Consider the following 25,788-nt stretch of genomic DNA (forward strand, 5'->3'; position numbering starts at 1 on the left):
AATGAATAGACACTTCACAGAAGAAGATCTACAAGCAATCAACAAACATATGGAAAAATGTTCAACATCTCTAGTAATAAGAGAAATGCAAATCAAAACCACCCTAAGATTCCATCTCACCCCAATTAGAATGGCGATTATCAAGAATACAAGCAACAACAGGTGTTGGCAAGGATGTGGGGAGAAAGGTACACTCATACATTGCTGGTGGGGCTGCAAATTAGTGCAGCCACTCTGGAAAGCAGTGTGGAGACTCCTTAGAAACCTTGGAATGGAACCACCATTTGACGCAGCTATCCCACTCCTTGGCCTATACCCAAAGGACTTAAAATCAGCATATTACAGAGATACAGCCACATCAATGTTCATAGCTCCTCAGTTCACAATAGCCAGATTGTGGAACCAACCTAGATGTCCTTCAATTGATGAATGGAAAAAGAAACTGTGGTATATATATATACAATGGAATATTACTCCGCCGTGAAGAATGATAAAATTATGACATTTGCAGGCAAATGGATGAAATTGGAGAATATCATGCTAAGTGAGATAAGCCAATCTCAAAAAACAAAGGACGAATGATATCGCTAATAAGTGGATAATGACACATAATGGGGGGTGGGAGGGGTTAGTGTTAGGGTTAGAGTTAGGGTTAGGGAGGGGGGCAAGAATGGAGGAAGGAAGGACTGTATAGAGGGAAAAGAGGGGTGGGAGAGGTGGGGGGGAAGGGAAAAAAATAACAAAATGAATCAAACAGCATTACTCTATATAAATTTATGATTACACAAATGGTATGCCTTTATGCCATGTACAAACAGAGAAACAACATGTATCCCATTTGTTTACAATAAAATTAAAAAAAAAAAGGATATTGGTCTGAAATTTTCATTCCTCGATGTGTCTCTGTCTGGTTTAGGTATCAGGGTGAAACTGGCTTCATAGAATGAGTTTGGGAGGGTTCCCTTCTCTTCTATTTCAAGGAATACTTTGAGAAGTATTGGAATGAGCTCTTCTTTAAAGGTTTTGTAGAACTCGGCTGAGAACCCATCTGGACCTGTACTTTTCTTTGTTGGTAGGCTTTTGATGACCTCTTCTATTTCATTGCTTGAAATTGATTTATTTAAGGTGTGTATGTCCTCCTCGTTCAGTTTAGGTAATTCATATGTCTCTAGAAACCTGTTGATGTCTTCAAGATTTTCTACTTTTTTGGAGTATAGATTTTCAAAATAGCTTCTAATTATGTTTTGTATTTCACTCGTGTCTGTTGTGATATTTCCTTGTTCATTCCAAATTTATTAATTTGAGTTTTTTCTCTCCTTCTCTTTGTTAGTTTGGCTAAGGGTTTATTAATTTTGTTTACTTTTTCAAAGAACCAACTATTTTGTCAATTTTCTCTGTTGTTTCTTTTGTTTCAATTTCTTTGATTTCAGCTCTGATTTTAACTTTTTCTGCCTTTTAGCCAGAGTAATTAGACAGACCAAAGAAATTAAAGAGATACGAATAGGAAAAGAAGAACTCAAACTATCCCTATTTGCTGATGACATGATTATATATTTAGAGGAACCTGGAAATTCCACCAGAAAACTTTTAGAACTCATAAGTGAATTCAGTAAAGTAGCAGGATATAAGATTAATGCTCATAAATCCAATGCATTTTTATACATAAGTGATGAATCTTCAGAAAGAGAAGTTAGGAAAACTACCCCATTCACAATAGCCTCAAAAAAAAAAAACTTGGGAATCAATCTCACAAAAGAGGTGAAACACCTCTACAATGAGAACTACAGAACACTAAAGAAAGAAATTGAAGAAAACTTTAGAAGATGGAAAGATCTCCCATGTTCTTGGATAGGCAGAATTAATATTGCCAAAATGGCCATATTACCAAAAATGCTATACAGATTCAATGCAATTCCAATTAAAATCCCAATGATGTACCTTACAGAATTAGAGCAAGCAATCATGAAATTCATCTGGAAGAATAAGAAACCCAGAATAGCTAAAGCAATCCTTAGTAGAAAGAGTGAAGCAGAGGGTATCGCAATACCAGAACTTCAACTATACTACAAAGCAATAGTAACAAAAATGGCATGGTACTGGTACCAAAATAGACAGGTAGACCAATGGTAAGAATAGAGGACATGGACACAAACCCAAATAAATACATTTTCTCATACTAGACAAAGGGGCCAAAAATATGCAATGGAGAAAAGATAGCCTCTTCAACAAATGGTACTGGGAAAACTGGAAATCCATATGCAGCAGAACCCTATCTCCCACCCTGCACAAAACTCAACTCAAAATGGATCAAGGACCTTGGAATCAGACCAGAGATCCTGCATCTTATAGAAGAAAAAGTAGGTCCAAATCTTCAACATTTCGGCTTAGGATCAGACTTCCTTATCAGGACTCCCATAGCACAAGAAATAAAAGTAAGAATCAATAACTGAGATAGATTCAAACTAAAAAGCTTTCTCTCAGCAAAGGAAACTATCAGCAATGCAAAGAAAGAGCCTACAGAGTGGGAGAATATCTTTGCCACTCATACTTCAGCTACAGCACTAATCTCCAGAATCTATAAAGAACTCAAAAAACTCTACACCAAGAATGCAAATAATCCAATCAACAAATGGGCTAAGGATATGAACAGACACTTCACAGAAGAAGATGTACAAGCAATCAACAGATATATAAAAAATGTTCAATTTCTCTAGTAATAAGAGAAATGCAAATCAAAACTACCCTAAGATTTCATCACACCCCAATTAGAATGGCGATTATCAAGAATACAAGCAATAATACGTGTTGGCGAGGATGTGGGGAAAAGGGTACCCTCATACATTGCTGTTGGGGTTGAAAATTAGTGCAGCCAATCTGGAAAGCAGTGTGGAGATTCCTCAGAAAACTTGGAATGGAACCACCATTTGACCCAGCTATCCTACTCCTTGGCCTATACCCAAAGGACTTAAAATCAGCATACTACACTGATGCAGCCACATCAATGTTCATAGCTGCTCAATTCACAATAGCCAGATTGTGGAACCAACCTAGATGTCCTTCAATTGATGAATGGATAAAGAAACTGTGGTATATATACACAATGGAATATTACTCTGCCGTGAAGAATGATAAAATTATTGCATTTGCAGGCAAATGGATGAAATTGGAGAATATCATGCTAAGTGAGATAAGTCAATCTCAAAAAACCAAAGAATGAATGATCTCACTGATAAGCAGATGATGACACATAATGGGTGTGGGAGGGGGGCAAGAATGGACGAAGGAGGGACTGTATAGAGGGAAAAGAGGAATGTGAGGAGTGAGGGGGGAGGAAAAGATAACAGAATGAATCAAACACTATTACCATATGTAAATGTATGATTACACAAATTGTATGCCTTTACTTCATGTACAAACAGAGAAACAACATGTATCCCATTTGTTTACAATAAAAATAAATTTAAAAATATATGAAAGATAGCAAGTGTTGGTGAGGGTGTGAAAAAGGGAAACCCTGTGCATTGTTGGTGGGCATGTAATTATTATAGCTATAAGGTGAAAAACAGTATGGAGTTTCCTCTGAAAAACAAAATTTAGAAGTACCATGTGATCCAGTAAACTCACGTCTGAGAATACATCCAAAGTATTTGAAGTCAGTGTGTTGAAGAGAGATCTTCAGTTACACAGTTGTTATTGTCGATAGTAATGTGTATTTCAGAATAACTCAGAGTGAATTTCAAATCAATACAAAAAATGGTAAGGAGATGCATATGTTAATTAGTTTTATTTAATTATTCCACATTGTACAGATTTATCAGAGTAGCACATTGCACACCATAAGTGTATGTAATTATGGTTTGTCAATTAAGATATTTCCCATATAAAAATTAAAAAGTAAATTCAGAGAAAGTATCACCATTTGAATTTTTATAAATATGGAAAAACAATTGTGAAATTATAGTTTTTTCAAAATTATATTGAAACAAAAAATTTATATCAAAACTATTGGACATCTGTAATACAACAAAAATTAATCTTTACCTACACTTCACATATACAAAAATAACTCAGGAGAGATTATAGATCTAAATTTGTAATGCATATCCTAAAATTTTTAGAAGAAAATGTAGACAATTCTTTTATCTAAGGTTAGGCAAAGAGTTCTTAGATCTGACATCAAATTTACAATATACAAAAGAAAATAATTAATAGATTAGGCAGTCCTAAAGTAATAAATTAAAAAATAATTGCTGTGGGAATGATGCTGTTAAGAGAATAAAAAGGGTAGCTTCAAGGTGGGAGAAAAAGAATTGCAAATTACATATCCCCAAAGTACTGGTAACCAGGATATATGAAGACCTCTCAAAATTCAAAATTATCAAACAAACCAGTTTAAAAACGGGCTAATAACTTCTAGACAGATACTTCTAGAGGACACGTGGATGCCAAAAAAGCAAATGAAAATATGTCCAACCTTAGTAATAGTTGGGGAATTGCATATTAAAACTATGATATGAATTTCATTTTGCAACCCAAATGAAAAGTACTAACAATACTCAGTACTGAAAAGGATTTGAAATAAATGAAGACTCAAACCTTACTGGTGGGAACACAAACTGGCAAAGGCACTCTGGAAAATAATTTAACAATGTCTCATAAACATTTTTACCATATGACACAGAAAACCCATTTGTACATATTTACCTTAAAGACATAAAACATACATTCATGCAAAAAAGTCTGTAAAAATATTTTTGTAGCAACTCTATTCATATTTTTTTCCCAAATGGCAATAATTCAAATGCCCTTCTAAGGGTTAATGGGTAAATAAACTACAATACATTTATACTATGGAGTAATATTCTTTATGCAAGCCACTTGGATGAGTCTGAAAGGTATTAAACGGAGTGAAAAAGACAGTTTCCAAAACTACCTGTATTTTCCATTTATATGCCATTCTCAAAAAGATTAAAAAAATCTACAGTGATGAAAAATAAATAGTTATTAGGGTTTAGGGTCTAGGGAAGGGGAGAGATAGCATGAATGAATTTTTTGGAATTCTGGAACTCTTGTGTATCTTCACTGTGGTGGTGACTGCAAGAGTCTATACATGTGTTAAAAATCCTGGAACCACACACCAAAAAAGTCAATATATTATATTAAGTTTTGTAAGCTGCCTTTTTCATTCAAAACTATATTAAAAGGATCTTTTCTCCTCACTCAGGTAAGTCTTTATCACTGAGAAAATCATTGATATATTTATAGAAAATAGCTTCAGTGTGTAGGGAGGGGAAAAAAGCTAAATTTAATTGGATTGAGGAGTGAGTGGGATAGAAAAACATGTGGACCGATCTTATAAGTTTAGGTGTAAGAAGAGAGTGACAATGTTATCAGGAAGAAGGGGTTTGGGAATTTGCCTTTGTTTTTGTTTTGTTTCAAGTTAGAAGAGATTTTAGGTCACTTAATCTCTAAGGCAAAGGAACTAATTCAGAAGGAGAGGTTGAAAATAAAGGAGGAATAGGTGGAATAAGCATTAGTTTGAGCTCTCTGGAAGACAGGAGGAGTTAACTCCAGGCATGAGTTTTGGATTAGAGTAAGATATGTACTCTACCAACTGAGCTATCGCCCCAGTCCACAGAGCAAGGTATTTCTTTGATTGTAAAGTGTGTTGGTGGCAGAGGAGATTACGAATGATTATAAATTTGGTGGTAAAAGTAGAGGAAATTACCTTCTGAAGGTCTCTTGTTTCTCTCCATAGAAGGGGATAAAATCACCTCATAAGAAAGGGAGGAAAGATTGGAGGTTTCAGAAGGATAGAGAGGGATTGAAATGGTTCTTGAAAAGAATGAGAAGGTGAATTTGAGATGTGTGGTAGGTCTCCTCATCCGCCTGAGTGTTCAGTAACAGTTTTCCCAACCTGTGAAGGAGAGTGTCTCTCACAGAATGGGAGTGACTCCTCAAAGATACTCATCTGCATTTAAACTAAGAGTACTTTTTTATCATAGGAGCAACATTTACATGAGAATAACCAGTGAATTTTTATGGTCACAAAATTACACAACCGAAACTTCATTCTGGATATGACTTTAATAACCTCTTTGAAGAGATATTTAACAAAGAAAAGAGACATGTATGAAATTACACTGTTAAGTACATTATGATTCATTATTTCAAATTCAATGGTGGTTATTTCTGGAAGCATAAGGTACAATGGCCTTGTATATACCATCTCAGCATAAGTCCTTGCACTGCAAGCTTTAAATCAATGTCACTAACTATAAAAGGAACAAAAGCATCAAACAGTGGTATCTAAAGAGATCAGAAAAAAGTGAGCATTCAAAAGAAGTCAATTTTGTTTGATCATCTTTTTTTAAAGCGTTGCTAACCCTCTTTTATGCCAGAAAGGAGAGATAAATGGATAATATTGGGGGCTTCCCTTGAGAATTTCTGCATAAGAAATGGCTCCAGTTTTATTTGTAAATACCTTTCAGGAAGATTAAAAACAGTGAGTACCAGTGAAAGTTTCATCTGGGAAAAATACCTTTGATAGTATTGAGAAAGGACAAAACTTTTTTTTAACAAAAAGAAAGAATTAAGTGATGAGGAACATAGGTTCTAATTTCAATACGCCCAACTCCCTTCTTTCCATCTATGTGAACTTGTGCAAGTCTACTTATTCAAATGAATCTCAGTTTTCTCATCAGAAAACATATTGTAAAACAAGAGCCTCAATCTAATTTGACAGACTTTGCATGGTCCTAATTTTTGTAAAGAGATAAATTTTTCCATTAATACAGTAAAAAGGGCCTTTGAGAATTTATAGGAGCAGGGCTTTCCAGAGGTGATATCTTTCATTGTAAGAAGGCTACTATTAAAACTATTTTCTATTTGTTCCTTAATTACATCAGTAGTGGTAACCCAAGTGGTCATCACAATACTAACTCCAGTTAAGAGTACCCACAATAATAACACTGAATCCTCCTGAAACCCCACAGTCTTCCCATAATGTGGCAATCAAGGTTTATTAGGATAACCTCCCAAAGTATGATATTTGCTCACTCCTAGTAACCTTAGTAGGAAATTGCACCAGTGCTTTGAAAGACTACACTAGGGCTATGTGTCTTTATAAAACCCAGTTTAACAGAATTCAGTTTGCATGTCTTAGTTATGTTCTAACAGAATATATATAGCTGTATTTGTATATGCACACATTTGTTTTATATCCCGACATCAAATAAACAATTTGATGAAAATATTCATCCTTAAACCAGCTATTTCATCATAAAGATTAAAAAGTAAAGTAGAATGTCTATAGGATAAGACTGCATTTATCAAAATTATAAGTCCACAAGGGCCCAAAAAGAGACTTGAATATACTCATAATTGAAAGAACACATCTTTCTAGGTCTGGTTTTCTTGAGATTCAGTCTGTAGGCTCTGACCACTGTACTGTGAAAACTCACTAGGAAGTTCTGTGGCATTCTTTTCTTCTCTCTCTTTTTTTCTTTTCTTTTCTCTTCTTTCTGGGTACTGGGGGTTGAACCCAGGGCCCTGTTCATGCTAGACAAGAGATCTACCACTGAGCTACATCCCCAGCCCTGTGATATTCATTAATACTCCACATTTGACTAGTGATGTGTCCAATATATCTACAATAAAAATAAAGAAGCCAGCAGCAAAGCAGTTAGGCTATGTTTATAGAGCCAAATCTATTATCCTGTATTTAGGAGAGGACCTGAACCTTATAAGAATAAAAGATGATTTTAATTAAGGTAACTTGTAAAGGTGTTTTTTTTTTTTTTTTTTGCATGTTCTTTGACATAATAAACACTCTTTCACATTTCCTCAAATATTCCATTGGAAGAGCAGTTCCTATTCCCATTCCCAGGCCAGTGCAAACATTCTGGGTGTCTCCTTTCTTCCTGTTATCTCATCCTTTGAAAATTAACCTACACAGTTAAAAATTCTACTTGGGAGTCATGGAATTGACAGGCACTTCAGGAACAATCCATCATGTGTTATGTGCTGGTGCTAAAATGGCAATGGGGAGGATTTTATGTTTCCTGGTTTTTGTCCAATTTTAAAGAAGTTATTTTTCATTTGATAAATACCTATTAGAGTGGGACACAATTCAATTAGAGCAGCACCCTTTGGGACCATGTGACTAGACATAAGTCATGAAGAAGGGATGGCCTCAGACTCTTCTGGAAGAGGTGGGATGTATGTCAGCAGACAGAAGCAGTCAGAAGCCTACTCCTGACCCCATCTATTTCTGAAGAATTAAATCCAAGGATGCTTGGAGGACAGGAATGAATGCACTGTGTACTAAATTCTACATAGCTGTTAAAAAAAGACCTTCATCAAGATATCAAGATATGCCCTCTGGGGAAAGGCAGCAGTATAGAAACTCTTCATATGGCCAGAAAGCTGAGAAATACTAACCTTTCCAGGAATCATAGGAATTGTCCTTTCTGAGTAATGAAGTAGTATACTTGGCAAATCTAATTTTTATATATGGTTCATTATGTAAATAGCTAAAATATAATTATTTGTAAATAGTTATAAAGATTGGAAACTTCATTGTTTTTATAGAAGAGTTCTCTGGAGGTCTGGAAAGTTGGCTCCAATTTCATGACAAAGTATCTGTTTTAAGAATAATTCTCATAGCAGATTAGGAGTACATTAAAACATAACAAACTATACATTAGAATATATAAAAAATTGAAATATTTTTATAGCAGTGATTCTACAGAGAAATCAATGCCTATACATTAGGAGGGAGTGAGGAAGGGTGTCCACAGAGACCTCTTGAGGTCCCTGTCCTGCACTCTCTTGTTTAGGGATTAGGGGGGCACTTGGTAGACTCTAGGCCAACACTTCTTTTCTACTCTGTCCTGGTCTCTTCGTCCACTATTCAAAATTAATGACCCTGAGCTAAGACACTATAATCTAATGATTCTTTTGAAAAATGGAAGTTTAATGGGGAATGGACAAATTACTAACAGCTATTTTTATGTGGAGTACATCAGTGTTGTTGAGAAGAGATCTCTCCCAGAATGGGACACAAAGGTTATCTGCTTAATTGGGAATGGAGAGGAAAGAGAGTTGGATTCAGAGGCTGAATCTGAGAATGCAGGTATGAAGGGAATACTTTCAGACATTCTGGGCAGGAGAAGGTGCTGACAGTATTGAGAGCTGATGCTGCAAGGTGAGGGATGAGGGACCAGAGAGACCTTCGTTTCAGGCACAGGGTAGACCTGTACATTGACCCTGTATCCACTGGGGACTCACAGCAGACTCAGGGATGTTTGATTCCCATGTTGCATATGTGGAAACTCTCTGACTTCATAAAGGGCAAATCCTTCATGAAGGATTTGCAACTACGCCTATAATCAGTTTTAGAGCATTTTCATTTTCATCTCTCAAAAAAGAAACTTCATAACCACTAGTAGTCATCCTCCATATCCTCTCCCACACCCCATTCCGCGACTCCCCACAACCTAGTTTCAGGCAATGACTTATATACTTTCTGTCTCTATATACTTGTCCATTCTGGACTTTAAAAAAAATTCCTTCTATATAACTGTAATTATATTTCCTTTCGCCAGCATTTCCTCCCTTCCCCTCCCCTATAATTCCCTCAGCATCTGGTAAACACCATTCTACTCTACTTCTATGAGATCAACTTTTTTCGATTACACATATGAATGGGATCAAGCAGTTTATACACTTAAGTTTTGAAAGGGGCATTTAGTCCCTTCAACATGGACTTTCTAACTATGAGCATTTTTAAATTTGTAAGACTAAAGTTATACTAATATTTTACATGGAGGCATACCAATTTGATTTTCATGGCAGGCATCTTCACAAAAGAAGGCTTTAGAGTGATTTTTAGAGTAGCCCAATAGTCAGTGTGTACTTTCGTGTGTGTGTGGTTCTGGGGAACTGCACATTTTCTTCTTCTTTTTTTTTCTTCACATGTGAGAGCTGAAATATGGAACCAATGGAAGTTTTCACGTGCATTAGCATGAGAAGTCTTATAGCTACTAGTTATTGAATATATTCAGTGTACCAGATTCATACTGTGGGTCCTTATACATTAACTTTATTAAATCCTCATACCAACTGGTGAGGTAGTTACTTTGGTGTTCAAACTATTTTACAAAGGAAAAAAAAGGGAGGTACAGATAATTTAATCAGTAAATAGCAAATGATGGGATTCAAACCCAGGTGGTCAAGTTTTAGAGCCTAAGTGCTTTTTATTGTACTATATAAATTAGGGTCTATTTTTGTGGTTTTTGAAGAATGATCATGTCATTTCAAAACATACTTCCTATTAGCTTATAAGAGAATTTGAGATATTATAGGGATTTAGGAAATATTCCTTTGTTTTCCCCTTTTTTTCTTATAAAGAAATGTATTTGTCTCTTTCCTATGAAATATGTTTATCTTGAAAGAAGATCCTCTTCTTATATTTTCATATAATATTTATATAAATTTTCAATATATGCTCAAATTTAGAACTTGTAAACAGCATGATAAAAATTTATAATTCAAGCACTCTTAATCTCAGGCATTCCCAATCAGAGGAAAGATAACTCTCAAAATTAACCAAGAGGACATCTGATGAGAAATCCTGATGCTCTGAAGATACAGAGGTGCCCAAGGATTCCAAGAGCCATGCCCAAGGGGACCAGGCTCCTGACCAATCATGGTAGCATGCTTCTTAACTGTCATGGAATATTCAGAGGCACTGAAATCGCAACCTGTGTCCTTGAATTCGCATAGAGGATTAAAAGACCATGGTAAAGTTTCCACAATTGTATTTTGAGTTTTCTGGTGGACTTCAGGTCTCCAAGTGAGCCAAACTGAATTTGTAGATAATCCTGACATGTGAGATAAAAATCAGCAGAGAGAAGAGACCTGGAAGTTCAGGTGTGGCTAAGTAGCCTAAGGTGTGAGGTAAGCATTTGAGTCTGTCTTTGACCATCCCATATATGTGTTCTTCCTATCTCTTAATTCCTTTCCTACTATTCCTTTACAATAAAACAGGTTTTCCAGTGTCCATAAAAACACAGGCAATCTTCCACTGGACCTGGAGCCCAATGGTGTAGAAACTCCATGGGCTATGAATGGCAAACTGGAGAGTGTCTGTTGGTCAGTAGAGAAGAAAACTTGCCAGAGCAGCAGACAATAGAGGGGAGGCCTGTGGAGCTATTAGCTGTAGCCCTGCCACCTGCTTGAACTTCTTGCCCTTTGTGGATCCCCCTAGAGGGACCAAATGGGGTGATGGTTCCCAGCAAAAATATGGGCTTATATGATAAATAAGGAAGTGTGATAGGGACTAGATATTTCAGATTTGTGGTATTAATGTACATGCTACATATTTCAATTCATTATCAGGAAAACCCAAGATAAATTTGTAATCCACATTCATTTAAAGAGGGGTTTGTTAAAGACATGATGTTGAGAGCCCCGAATTAGATGGAACTTTTAGGTAAGGCATTGAGAGGAAGATCTGGAGGATAGGTAGATGTTTTAGAGCTTTGAAAGCTACTACAAACTTGCACATATGACCAGGCTCAGACCTATAGTAGATGAAAACTATGCAGATAAATCCCAGTTGACAGAAGCTGGAATCCAGGTTCTGTTATATGTGCTTCTTCAGTATTGGCTCAAACACACAATCAAAAATGAGAAATTTCTCCAAGATACCAGTTAACCAACTATCATCCAACATTTCCCCCATATTTTGTAACACTGGTATTTATTAAGACAACGCAGGTTTGCATGCATTATCCCATTTAACTCTTAACTACTGAAGTATTCAGTTAAAGGTTATCTAAAAATATGGCATTTACCACTTATTTTAATTTTTACTTCTCTGTTTAAACTATTTCATTTTCTTCCAGGGACAACTGGAAAAAGGAAGGACGGATTATTTTGAATCAAGAAGGTGAAATAAGTTGCTAAAAATTTAAAATCATGCCTTTATAATAATGGATCAGTGATCTTTCAATATGACTCACCATGGTATTAGATTTGGCATACTCCCTAGTGAGCATCTTTCCCAAGTAAGTAAAAGTCACCCAGTGGTGGGAGCTGATTGGGCACTTGCACATATTGTTTCATTTTCTCTATTGTCTCCATCAAGAATTGGATCTTTACTAAGGTGAAACAGCCATAGTCTTCTTGTTTATGTCAGTGAATCATTATGAGTGGCCTTTATTTCTTGCTCATTAAATGCTCCTTCCCAAAGAACCAGTAGTTTGGGGCTGCTTAGGCCATTCTTCTAATTTAAATCAGAAGGCGAACATTGCTTTAAATGTGAACTAGGGATAAAAAAATCATTTTTCAACTGAACTTGGCATTTGCTTCACTGCAACTAAACATATTGATCTAGACTGTCGCTTAATGCAAACAATTAGTTTTGCTTTGTTGTTGGTTCATGCAGCTGCATTTTAAATGGATATCATCATCTTAATACATTGAAATCAAATGAGATTTGTTATGGGGAAAGTTATTATGAGTAAAAATGATTTAGATGGAAAGTGCTAATGTTCACAATATAAATCTGTTAATTGTCTTTCTATGGCAAGTATCATTGAAATTATAGGCACTTATAGTTACATTATATAGCATATAAGCATTTAGAAATTTGATCTTAAAATAATAATTTACCACTAAATCTTTCCTTTTCAAAACTATTAAAATTCTTTATGTTGGGAAAAATGAATGGCACTCTATGTGTGTCAGTGTTTTTGAGTGCTTTGAAGATCTTTCAAAATCCCCTTTTAAAGGGAAAACTGACTTTCTCTGTCTTTTGAATTTGACTTCAAAAATCAGCTTTTAAAACATTTAATAATAGGCTTACCATGAAATATAACAGCAATGTTACAGTTAATATGAATGGCAATGGATGGGCTTTTGATCTGTGATCTCATTTCTCATAAGAAGAGGCTTCTTATAATTCACAAGACAATCTCTATTCTTCAGGTATAAATATATTCCTCACAAGAAAAATATGTGAGATCCAAAAACTTTATGGTTCTAGAAAGACTGTTTACAGATAAAATGAGATAAAGAAAAAGTATACAAACATCCAAATACTCAGACTTTTTCTGTGATGATCTGAGTTTTGTTTCAGGGAGCAAGAGATAATTGGATTATTTTGGGTCTTGATTTATTGAAACCAGTGCCTCACTCCCACATGATTCCTTTTACTTTTTTTATTGTTTGTTCTATTTAGTTATACGTGACAGCAGAATGCATTTTGATTCATTGTAAATGTAGTACAACTTTTTCATTTCTCTGGTTGTACACAATGTAGAGTCACACCATTCATGTAATCATACATGTACATAGGGTAAGATGTTTGTCTCATTCCACCGTCTTTCCTTCCACCATCCCCTCCCCTCCTCTCATTTCCCTCCACACAATCCAATGTTCCTCCTTTCTTCCCTTGCCCCTCGGGCCCCCCACCCTCATATGTATCAGCATCCACTTATCAAAGAAAACATTTGGCCTTTGGTTTTTTGGAATTGGTTTATTTCATTTAGCATGCTATTCTCCAACTCCATCTATTTACCTGCAAATGCCATAATTTTATTATTCTTTATGACTGAGTAGTATTCCATTGTGTGTGTACATTTATGTATATATGTACATATATACACATACATATATACAGATGTATGTGTATATATATATATATATATATACACATACACACACACATATATACATCTATCCATTCATCTATTAAAGGGCATCTAGGTTGGTTTCACAATCTAGCTATTTGTGAATTGAGCTGCTATAAACATTGATGTGGCTACATCACTGTAGTATACTGATTTTAAGTCCTTTGGTATAAACCGAGGAGTAGGATAACTGGGTCAAATGGTGGTTCCATTCCAAGTTTTCTAAGGAATCTCCATTTTACTTTCCAGAGTCCCACCTGATTTTGAAGGTGAAATGGCTCATATATATCAAGATAGATAATAATCAATCAGTAATCAGGATTACTCCTGAGTTTATTTCTTACTGTGCAACTATTATGCTATGTTGCTTATTAACGCCTTGATATCTTTTTAAGACAAAAATTAACTGAATTCCTATTGTAAAGTAGTTCTAGAAAGTCATAGAAGAACATCTGTTCAGCTACACAACACACAACTACACCACAAATAGCACCATGCTTATGGAACACAATCTTATAATGTTTATTAAATGAAAGCTTTTCTGTCCCATCTCCATTGCTTTGTAACCAATAAATGTAAATTGGATTGAGCGGCAGGCAGTAGTAAAGTCAATTGTTCTCTTTACAGTCATGGTGATGAGATGTAATCTATTTGTCAGCATAATTTAATTTATTCATAGTTTATTTTTCCAAATATATCATGAATGTATTTATTTATTCATCCAACAGTTATTGATGGCATACTAGGTAACAGGGACTGTTCTAAGGAATAGGATTACAGACTTAAAAATCACAATTCTTCTATTGTTCTCAAGAAAACATTAATATACAGGTTAAGTACTTTGGCCCAAAATAAAAACATTGGAAAATTTCTTGAATGAGATGGGGTATCTTAGAAAGAGTCTCAAAGGAGGGAAGGCCTGATTAAGATTTCAAGTTGGAGTAAGAGTTATATAGCAAAAGAAGCAGAGTATGGTATTTAAGATAAATAGAACAGTATTAAAAAGGATACAAGACATGGCAAATAAAAAATATTTGGTCCTAAACAATAGTAGTGTGTAATGGAGGACACAATGGAATGGAATTAGAAAGGCCTGATTATGTAAGACTTTGTCATGTTAATGAGTTTGGACTTTATTCTCAGGGAAAGAAAAAGGGCATTATCTATATTAAAGAAATTTATGAAGAGAGAAAATGATTGAGTATGTTTTTAGAGTTTTACCTCAGCAATTACTATGAAAGATGGATTGATAGGAAGTTATTATAAGATACTATAGGAGAAATAAGTACCTGTCCTAAGGCAGGTGACATGGACATGGAGAGTGGAGAAGACTTGATGAGAACACCTTGGTGACCTTTTGGATGAATGTATCAGAGGAAGTGTCTAGGGTGAGTTATTAGTTTTAGGCTTAGTGATTATAGGGTAATGTAGTGCTATTCACAATGATAGGGAAGAAAACATTAAGAGCAACTGTGGTCGAAACGTGCTGAGTATGAAGAGTTGGATATAAGATTCTTGTGGAATATTCAGTGACTCCTAGGTTACTGTAAATATGGGATTGGAATTCAGGAGAGAAATCTTCAAAGGAAATATGGATTTTGGAATCTTTAATATATAGTATGATTATAATTATTCGGGCAGATTGTATATAAAGGAAATAACATCAAACATAATCTCTAGAGAGTGCCAACCTTTAAATAATATTCAGAGAAATACCTAAAATTACAAATTGAGAAATGATTGGAGAGCTAAAAGGGAAGCAAGGAAATAAATTGTAAGCTGTCCATGGGATTCAAGTGAATATTTAAAATTTGGAAAGAGATCATATTAGATAAATGCTGTAAATATTCATTGTTGTTGAAATACTCATGTTCATCAACAGGACGATTGAATGAGGGCTGGAGTTGGTAGAGAAATAGAAAAGAAACAAAGAAGAGAGAAGAAATGTGGATAATGTACCCCATAATTCTTACCAGGTGTTAGGCAGGGTGTGATCTCCAATATAACATATAGACTCAAAGGTGCTAGAAATGTGTGATCTCCAATATACATTTTCCTATGCCTCTCAAGTGATATAGAAGCAGACAGGTTTGTCCTAGTGATTTAAACATTCTGTTTTCAAATTAGTTGTATGAATCCTTTCCCATTGCAATACCCATCCCTACAAGACAAGGTATTTCACCAAGAAGTAAAAATGTAGGCAACTGGCAAGGAATTTGGATCATATAACATCTGATGATTATCTTAAAGTACTCTGCCATTGAGTTGATCAGTAGTTTTGATCTCATGTAAGTCCATCCTTGTGGCCCTTCAGTTCACAATGATAGCAGTCTACCAGGTATGTCCTCTGGGCATGTGAGATGTCTATGGAGTACCATGAATTTTGGACAAATGGACTCTTTTTAAGTTAATTCTGGAAGTGGCTAAGCTGACTAAGTGTGTTTTGCATGGATGCCAAGAAGAAATTAAATGCAAAATGGAGAGACCAGATATAGCACTGTATTCTGTTTATTTTTCAACATATTCATTTATTCTTCAATAGCTTTATGCCAGGCACTTGCCCTCAGGTACTAGGCAGGGCAAGATCTCTAATAGATAAAGCAAAAAGTAAAATAGACAAAACTTTGTGCCCCCAAACTTATATTTTCATACAGAGAGAAGAAACCAAAATAAACAAATCAGAGAAGTAAAACATATTGTAAGCTAAAAGTGGTGAAAGAACTCTGGGAAAAAAGTTAAGCAGGAAAGGAGTACCAGAGTTCCTTTTGTGTGTGTGTGTGTCAGGGAAGATGGACTATGAAATAGAAGAGCAACGGAGGGTCCCGCTAAGAAGAAAATGTCTGAGTAAAGACCTAAAATTGTTGAGGGATTAAGCCATGAAGATAACTGGAGATTGTGTTTTAGTTAAAAAAAATAAAATAAAAAGCAAAACATATGAGATGGGTGAGTGTCTAGTATCTTCTAGGAATAGAAAGAGGGCCAATATGACTGGAGAGAAATAAAAACCAGGAAAGTCATGCAAGATGACTATTCAAAAGGCAATGGACATAGAAAGTCTAGTGGATCTTTGGCCTTTGTAAAGGCTGCGGTGAGTGATTTTTGTACAGAAAAAACTTCAGGTATGAAGTTCTAAGAGACATCTTAAAATGAACTCTAATTTAAAGTCCATCTTGGAATTGGCTAAGTTAAATAGGAGTGTTTTGCATAATTTTACCTATCAGTCTTTCCTTTCTTTTGAGTGTGATGCTTCAGTTCCTGCATCCTTTTAGTCCCACGATAGAAACTCTCCTTCCCAAGGCTATAGAAATTCACTAAGCAGTTCTCTGAGACTGAAAAGATAGCTCCAAGAGACACATACTCAGTCGTTGTGCCATTCAGATAAGATGACAGTAAGGACAATGTGAAAATTTGAAATAATCTTTTCCAGTGATTGAGGAGAGAATAATGGTTAAAATGAGTTTCTTGATTTTCTTATCAAAACATTCACAGGAAAAAGCAAGCTTTCCCAAGAGAATTTTTAAGATATCTCAATAAATTCACTCCTTTGCAACTAAAATACTACCCTATTAGTCATATTCTCTCCTCAAATGAAATATGATTCTTCAAGCAAAGAAAGAAAAAAAAAAACACTAAAGAAAATAAGCTATCTATGAATCTTCAAGTAATTATTTCTCTACCATCCCTATTATTGAGGTAACTTTCAGTTGTTTTCATGGATATTCCAGATGTTGTCTTTTTAACTGGAGTTTATATATTACATTGGTTCTCAGAATCAGTAAAGAATAAGGAAAGTCAGGTAAAAGGGATTTGACCCCATCAGCTCAATGTTGGCCTCACCTATTAGAACCAGTGCATTATTTTATACAGTATACACTCACAAGTCTGAGACCCTGAGTTTTCTTCCTGACTATGCAGTCAATTGGTGCTTTACTATACTGAATCTTAGCTTTCTCACCTGTAAAACAAGTAAATGGACATTAACCATAATTTGCTTGTTAAGGAGATCTCTGAAAATTCAGAGTCCAGCTTCTCTAGGGAGTTCCACTCTCAGCAATTCCTTAGGGCTATCTTCACAGCAATGTCAATTACACAGCATTGTACCCCAGTCCTTTATGTTCCCATAGACATTGCAACCAATTTACAGTACTTCTTCTACTGAGTCAGAATCAAGATCAGAATCCTTATACTTCCCCCTTTGCAGGGTCACACCCACTGTAACTAAATAATTAGAAATGGCACTCAAGCTAAAAACAATTTGTTACCTTATCATTTGGGGCATGGCTGTATTTAGGAAACAGTTCCTAATGGAGCTTAAAAAAGAACACTTACATCCTGCCAGCCAATTTTTCCCATTCCTAAAGCATTCTAAAATGTCATCAGTTCTGCCAGAATAAAATAATTGCTGGTAACCTGGGCATATCCAGAATGGATCAATCAGCTTTTTAGTCAAAAGGCCTGAATGTATGGAATTAATTTTCATTCTTTATGAAGTTCATCCCATCCTGAGAAAAGAGTCTCTGTAAAGGAAATAGACACTCAACAAGTAGAAGTCAGTGACTCCTTGATCTTTGTCTTCTCACCCACTCATTTTCTTATTACCTAAATCTACAGGGGGTTAGATCAACAAATCTGTGGGATTTTTTTTTTGAGTTCTGATGAAAAGCCCTAACAATGATATTAGATAACTGTGATGAATTTTAATCTGATGACAGCTTGTGACCCACAAATTACTGTTTAAAATTAAAATGCATCCAAAATGAAACTGGCAAGTAACCACAATATTAAACTTGCAATCTGCTGTGCTAAAACATCTATCTAAAGCACAATATTAAATATGAATACAATTAATTTCTATACAACATATTGCAACTGAAATATAAAAAGCCTTAATTACATTGTCTTATTAAATTTAAATTGGTTGAATAATCTTATTCTTTAATCTTTCTTTTTTCAAATTAAGAAGTCAAAATAGAGACGGATTGACTTGGCTTTGGTAAAACACCCTTTGGCAGAGCTCCAGGTATAATCTAGGGCTACAGATTTCTAGGTTTCTTCTTTGATGAACAAAAGTCCTCTATTTCCTCACTCCAAATTTTCATGTACAATAAATTAGTAATGTTTTTCATGTGTTTAGTTTTATTTTTTAACTTTTAAGCTATAATTACTTCAGATACATTAAATGTAATCTTTAAAATTTGTTTTTATATTAGTTTCAAAAATAACTGCACTGATATTTTTGATCAGCTAATTCATTATTAAACTTGATAAAAATTGAGACTCTTGGTAATTAATGTTTGTATCAGTGTTATTAAGTAATTGTTTTCACCCCATACTTCAATATTAAAGAACTATATATGGTAATGATAGGATTCATTACAGTTGTTTGCAAATAATTTAATAATTCAGTCATGGTTTTTTTCTGTTTTTCAAAAGATATCAAAAAACCCCTGAAAAACTTGCAATATAACATTGTAATTATAACAATTAACATGCGTACTTAATTATAGCTTTAACACTCCTATACATTACTTGCTCAAAAGATTCACAATACATTAAAATAGCTAGAATAATAAAGTACTATATTTTGCACCCATTACTGCACACATAGAAAAAAATATTCCACTCTTTTTAAGAGCTATCACAAAGATTATAGTTTCACAGCCATTATATTTGGAACACAGTATACACTCAGTAAATGTTAGCTGGAGAAATGATGAATATGTGTGATTGGATGGGAAACAAACTCAGGGAAAATGACTAGTCTTTGGTTGCTACAGGACTATGGCATGGACAACTGCTGTCGCAGTAGGGTTCCTAAAATCTCTCTGCCATATTTCCTTTGGCTCATGTGTGTGTAAAAAAATCATAAAGGATTTAGTCCAAATAGTCTCTGCACTACACAGAGGTGGTATGTATTCAGAAAGCAAGGCATATAGCAACATTGAATATAAAATTCCCAGGTACTTCCTAAAGCTTGCTTCCATACGATACTTGATACTGGCTATGATTTCTAATCTGTATATATCGGGGAGCAGTCTCGCTGTCACTACTGGGTAGACCTCATCAAACCTGTCCCAGGGACAGTGCCTACCCCTGGGTCGTCAGCTTTGAAACTATGGTTGGGTTTTATTGCCTGCCCGCGGACGCTGGCCATGGTGCTGAAAGAGAAGAGAGACTCCTATTTGAAACCTTTCCTTCCTCTTATTGGTTTAGAAAATTCGAGTGACAAGTGCAGGGGCCAAAGGAGCCTGGAGCAGCATCATTAATGTGAACCCTGTATTTCGATCTTTTGGGCGGAGATGTGGTCCATCAGGTTACAGCCAGTGCATCCCTGTGAGCGCTTGCTAAACCAAGAGACCTTATGAATGTAGCCTCTGCAGTAGAAAAGGTTACATCCAGCAGGATGTCTTGTCTCCCTCCCAAAAAATTGGCAGTCAAGCGCATAGCCTAGAAACAGAAGCAGGGAGTCTAGATAGAGAGAAGGGGAAAGGGAAGCAAATCTGTATTCATATTGAAAATGTTCACTATTATTCCTACAAGGTAAAGAGAAATTAAGAGCTGATTTTAGCTTGAGTTTTCAGCCTCAGTCTTCCAACAGGTGTATTTCCTCGCCCCTTGCCTGTCAGATACTGTCCTGCTTTGCCTTTCTAAGGCTTTCTTTGCGAGGCAAGCTTTTCCTAGAGTCCTTAAGCATGTGCAGTTTCCCATCTCATCCACAGCTTCAGCTCTACACCCGGAAACCCCTTACCTGCAGCGTGCAGATTAAGAAGCAGGCACAGCGCAGGGAAGCCGACTGCTCTCCGCATAGTGTTTGCATTGAGAGGAGGAGAAACTCCGCCACGACCCCACTTCAGGCAAAGTGCTATTATAAAGAGCCGCCCCCAAGGATCCTATGGTCTCCAGGATTCGTTCTCAGGGTCCTCGTCTGAGGTTTGCAGAGCAGTCTGTGGCGCCGACAGAAACAAGCACCAGCTTCACCTCCCGAAGAGATAGGGAGAGGAAGAAGAGTAGAAGGCGGCGGCTGAAGGGGACCAGAGAGGGGCGGGGGCGAGTCGCTCAGAGGCGGCGAACGTTTGGCCTTCTGCAAGCCCCGCAGCCACGGCGGTGACAGTCTTGTGGACTCCCGCGCCAGCCCAGAGCAGGCAGCGCGGCAGCCAGTGCAGTGCTAGCAGCAGCCCAGACGCGCCGCGGCTACTGAGCATGCCCAGCGCCGGCCCTCACGCGCCATGGGAGTTTCAAATTGAAATTCCACTCCTCCGGGTCTTAGTGATGGCTGCGAGGGAAACAGTCCCCGCCGCGGGGTGCCTCTAGGAGCGGTTATTAGGGACAGAGTCCGTCAAAACCTGGGATCGGGGTGAGACCAATTGGGACTAGATGGGGCATGACCAGAGAACCAGAGGAGGGAGCTAAACGAAGTGTCAAGCGTGCGACCCACCCTTCCCTATTCCTCCCCCAAATCTGGGTTTACACGTGGACTGAGCTTATTCCTGGGAATAGGTGTTTGCAGACTTACCAGCTTTCTAGGACTCACAGGAATATAGGCAAGCCGAGCATTTTGGACTGCTCAGGGAAGGGTTCCCACTGGCAGTCGGCTTAGTGTGAGCAGTAACTGTGTTTGCTGGGGGTGTTTTTTTCTTACTGAAGAGGTACCCCGTTTGTTCCTCTGTCCCTTCTCTCCACACGGATCCCTACATTTAAACTTCCTCTATACTCAAGTCCAAAGTCTATAACCATAGTGTCAGAAAGAAGTGAGGCCATACGTTTAGTCTAGTGGAATATATTTTTGTAATCGAAGCAAAAGAAAGCACCTTTTGCTCTTTTGGAAATATTTATTTTTAGTCTCCGTTTTACTTTTTGAGGTGAAAGCTAACAAAATCACTTCCCTCAACTGGGTTCCTCTGGTTCAACTCTGTCTTTAGGTATAACAGATGTTTTTACCTCCCGTGTCCCCATAAATCATTTGGGTGTGGAGATCATTATTAGTTTAGTATTAATTAGTCTATCCAGGAAGACCTTCAACCAGACTTCTCTCCTGAAACCATCCCTGGACCACTGACTCTGCTTCTGTGTCTTCACCTTGCGCCTGTCTCTTCCCTAATTGCCTCCACTTGCATCACCATCACCCTGGAGCTTATCAAGATCTACCCTTGTTCTCACTTTTCCAGAAAACCCTGGCTTAACTCCAGATTAGAGTGATCTTTCTATTTCACAGCACTTATTTAGCATTGTCATGTGTTTTTCTTTCAGATAGTTCTCTCGTCTGTAGTATGCCTTGGTATGTCTTACAACACAGCTGAAGGCTCTTGAAGGTGTCCTTTTGCATTAACTTAAATGGAATGAGATTGTTCTAGTCAAATTACCAATTTACTAAGTTACTAATAAGTGCTCGATGAATTGGGTTGCATACCTCATTTAGTGCTTTCTTCCTCTATCCTCTGAGAATTGGAACAACTAATGGGAAACAGACTACCCACCGGAGCTTAAATTAGGCAGGATCTCATAGGACCTGAGAGCTCAGGCAGTATTGTTCATTTCATTTATAATTTATTTTATCCCTAGAGACAAGTCCAGAAATTATACTCCCAACAGGTGGGAGAAAGAAGGAGAATGGGATTTGTTTTTAATAATTTGAAGGGTCTTCTCACTTGAAAAGAGAGACACATGTGGCCTCATTTTTGTTACTCCTATTCTTCCCATCATGGGTGTGGCAGTCTCCATTTTGGTGGCACAGCTCTTTCATTCGGACCCACCCTAAGTCACAACCGCTTCCCTTATTCTAGGTTCACTTTCCCCCTGTTCCCTTTTACTATAGCACTTTCTAATTTATTAAAAGAATTTTTATTAAGGCTATTTATTGTTTATTGTCTGTTTTCCTAACCCCTTCTCCAGCAATGGAATCTGACCTCTACAATGGCAGAGACTCTTGACAACGTTATTCTTTGATATAGTCCAACTTGCCTTAAACAATGTCTCATACATGCTCATGAATAGATGGAAAGCAACTGAGGGATAAATTTCAATAGTGGTGCTTAACATAGCTACTTGGAATCTTATTCAATAGATCTTTGACAAATCATTTAGCTGTGCTTTGGGTTTAGAGGAGTAACCCCTTTCTCACATAACATCTGGTTCCAGAGTTGTTGCAAGGCTGAGAACTAGGGAGAAATAACTGCAAGTCCACTTTTCAAGGGTAGGTTTCCCTCTTTTCTTTTTCCCTGAAATAATTTCCAAGAAGAAAATGCACTATGGTAATGAAACAATGAGGTAGCAATGCCCTGAACCCCTTTCTTTCCCACAGGTAATTTTGACAGTTATTTTGGGGAGATTTAAATTTGGATTAATATAATTGGCTATGACTTTGCCAACTAGTAGACTTCCAGGTATGTACTTTGCCCAGGGCTACAGGTAGCTGAATTCTTAAACTGTGCATTAAAAATATCTTTAACAGCACAATTTCCAATTTGACTAGATAGAACAGTTCAGAATGGTAAAAATAACCTGCAGTGAGATATAATTTTGGTGTCTGGACATTCATTATTGATTTACTTGAAAAAGAAAATGGGGCAAAAAATTCATATTCCTAGATGTGTCAATCAAATATCATACTTCCAATGGAACTGATCACATACATATGAAGTCAAGATCCAATAAATGAACTAGCCAATTAGCAGAAATGTCAGTCCCTTAACTCTCAGAAATATTCTGTGAGTCCCTAAGTCCTGTTTTTCTTTGCCTGTGATCTAATGCCTTTGGAGGTGATTTGGTGTTTTAGAGAAGCTTGTTTAAAAAGCTACTTCCATTTTAGAGAATCATGGCAATTAATATGAGAGAACCATACAAATGAGTACTGTCCTGCAGAGTTACACCCTAAAGAAAATCATTTACATTTTTAAATATAAGTAGAAAATTAATATCATATGGATGTTTCCTTCCCAGCAGATGGATAATCTCTGTTTCTTAGGAGTAAGTTTTAGAGAGAATTTTTAAAGGAGGAAAACATTTCAGAGACTGCCCTCAAAACAAATTTAACCATTATGAGCCTCCACATCAATCAGTATAGAAATGGATGAAAATCATTTGTATAGATTATCCTTCCTTAGGATACTTTAAATTAAGAAATCAGACCTTTTTATTATTTGAGTTTCCTATTGTTATTTAGGTGTTTATTATTTAAAAATAAGGAAGGCTAAAATTAAACACTTCCTACATGCCAGGCTCTGTTCTAAGCAAATGTGAATCCCATTTAAACCTTATTGTATTTCTACAATAAGGCTCTATCTTTTCTCATATAACACACACACACACACACACACACACACATAGATACACAGAGTTCACTCAGTTGTAGGCAGGTCACTAGAATTAAAGAATTAAGTCAGGGCTGGAGTGGGAGATGCTGCCCTGAACAACAGTAAAACTGTATTTTCAGTAACACCCATAGGAGATTGTTCCCGGTAGAATGAGACACAGTTGTGGCAGTAGACTCCTGGCTTTTGCATCTAGGGAACAAAGACAAATCGCAAGTAAATTTGTATCCAAGAGAACATGTTGGCAGGATGCTTAAGGTAAAATGGAGCAGGATGGAAGCAATGATTTCTTCTATGAAGGAGCGGGCAGAGGTGGGGATGGGTAGCCGGCAAGAAACTGTTAGTGGAGAACAGGTAATGAACTGAGTCTGGCTGGATGAGTAGATACTAACTGCATCTGAGTAAAGAGAAAGGTCATGGATTTTTGTGAACCTGTGAAAGAGACAAGAAGAAGCAAAATGGATTTGAGGAACTTTTGAACATGTATGAGAACAATAGGTAACAGTGACTATCACCTTATTAAGATTTGTAATGTGCTTACCCTGCCCGGTCCTTTACAGAGTCACTTTAACAATCCCAAAATCTATTTCCTTTTGTCAGAGAGATATCTTTTATAATAGGAAAAAAAGAGTAATTTATTTGTACAAGGTAAAAAAAAATGTTGTGAATTAAGCTATATTCAGAGTGGAATGACTCAGAATGAAAAGGAATGACCTGGAAATTCATAGGAAAAGATATTATGTTCAAGTATATGAATTCACCATTATTTTTTTTAGTCCCCCCCCCAACTAAGGAAGAACTCTCTGTCCTTCTGCATAAGCATACAATGAAGAAAAGAGTGAAATAGAAAGGAGCACTAAAAATAAGAGAGGAAAAGAACTAAAATTTACAAAACACGTGTTACCATATTTAACTCTTGCAAGAGCTCTGGGAAGTACATTTTCCCTTTTGTGATGGAAGAGATAGCTGAAGTCTAATGAGGCCAGTGGTTTGACCATACATTCTAACAATAAACATTCAGACAATAAACAGTAAAGCTGGCATGCGAACTCAGGTCTGGTGACCCCTAGCACTGTGTGGTTATCAACTGTGTTGTTATGCCCCCTTGCTTAATGATAGGACTTCTATGATTCAGCCATAAGAATAAAGGAATCCTTCCATTTGCAGTCAATGGATGGAACTGGAAGACATTATGTTATGTGAAATAAACCAGTCACACAGAAGACAAGTACCTTATGTTTGCTGTCACAGGTGGAATTCAAAAAAATGCCAACCTGAATGTAGGATAGTGATGACTAGAGGTTGGGGATAGTACTGGGAGGAGGGTGGATAAAAGAGGCTGAATTTGATCAGCTCACATATGATGTGTTGAAGTAACATGCTGAACCCGTTAATATGTATAATTAATACAGGTTAACAAAAATGAATTATAAAAAAGAAGAAAATTGAAGACATCCTAAGTTCAGAAACATGGTATAATGGTTAAGTAAAAATCATATTAATAAATTCCAAATTGATAAAAAGGACTTAAATAGAAACATAATGTTTCCATCTCAAAAAACAGACTTCATGATAGATAATAATGATTATAACTTGTCCAATTTTAGTTTTGTCAAGATTGATGTATTTGAAGCATTTGATAAAAACAATGCATCAATATATATTCTAAGAAACAAAAATTAGGTACCCAAAACAAGACAGATGTATTTTTATACATAGATGAAATATGCTGTTGTAGTAAAATACAAAATATTAAAGGCAGGAAGTCTACAGATACCTAT

The 25,788-nt window shown here is 36.3% G+C and overlaps 1 protein-coding gene across 1 annotated transcript in view; it reads right to left on the reverse strand.

Moving 5' to 3' along the window:
• Ptprr (protein tyrosine phosphatase receptor type R) overlaps positions 1-20,822 on the reverse strand; it is a 257,549-nt gene extending 236,727 nt beyond the window's left edge. The window contains exon 1 of the mRNA XM_047551730.1: positions 20,449-20,822. Within this exon, the coding sequence (XP_047407686.1) occupies positions 20,449-20,506 (58 nt within the window). The 5' untranslated portion in view covers positions 20,507-20,822. The remainder of the gene's footprint in view (positions 1-20,448) is intronic.
• Positions 20,823-25,788: the final 4,966 nt, after the last annotated feature.

The sequence above is a fragment of the Sciurus carolinensis genome, chromosome 4, assembly GCF_902686445.1.
Source record: "Sciurus carolinensis chromosome 4, mSciCar1.2, whole genome shotgun sequence".
Lineage (NCBI taxonomy): Eukaryota > Metazoa > Chordata > Mammalia > Rodentia > Sciuridae > Sciurus > Sciurus carolinensis.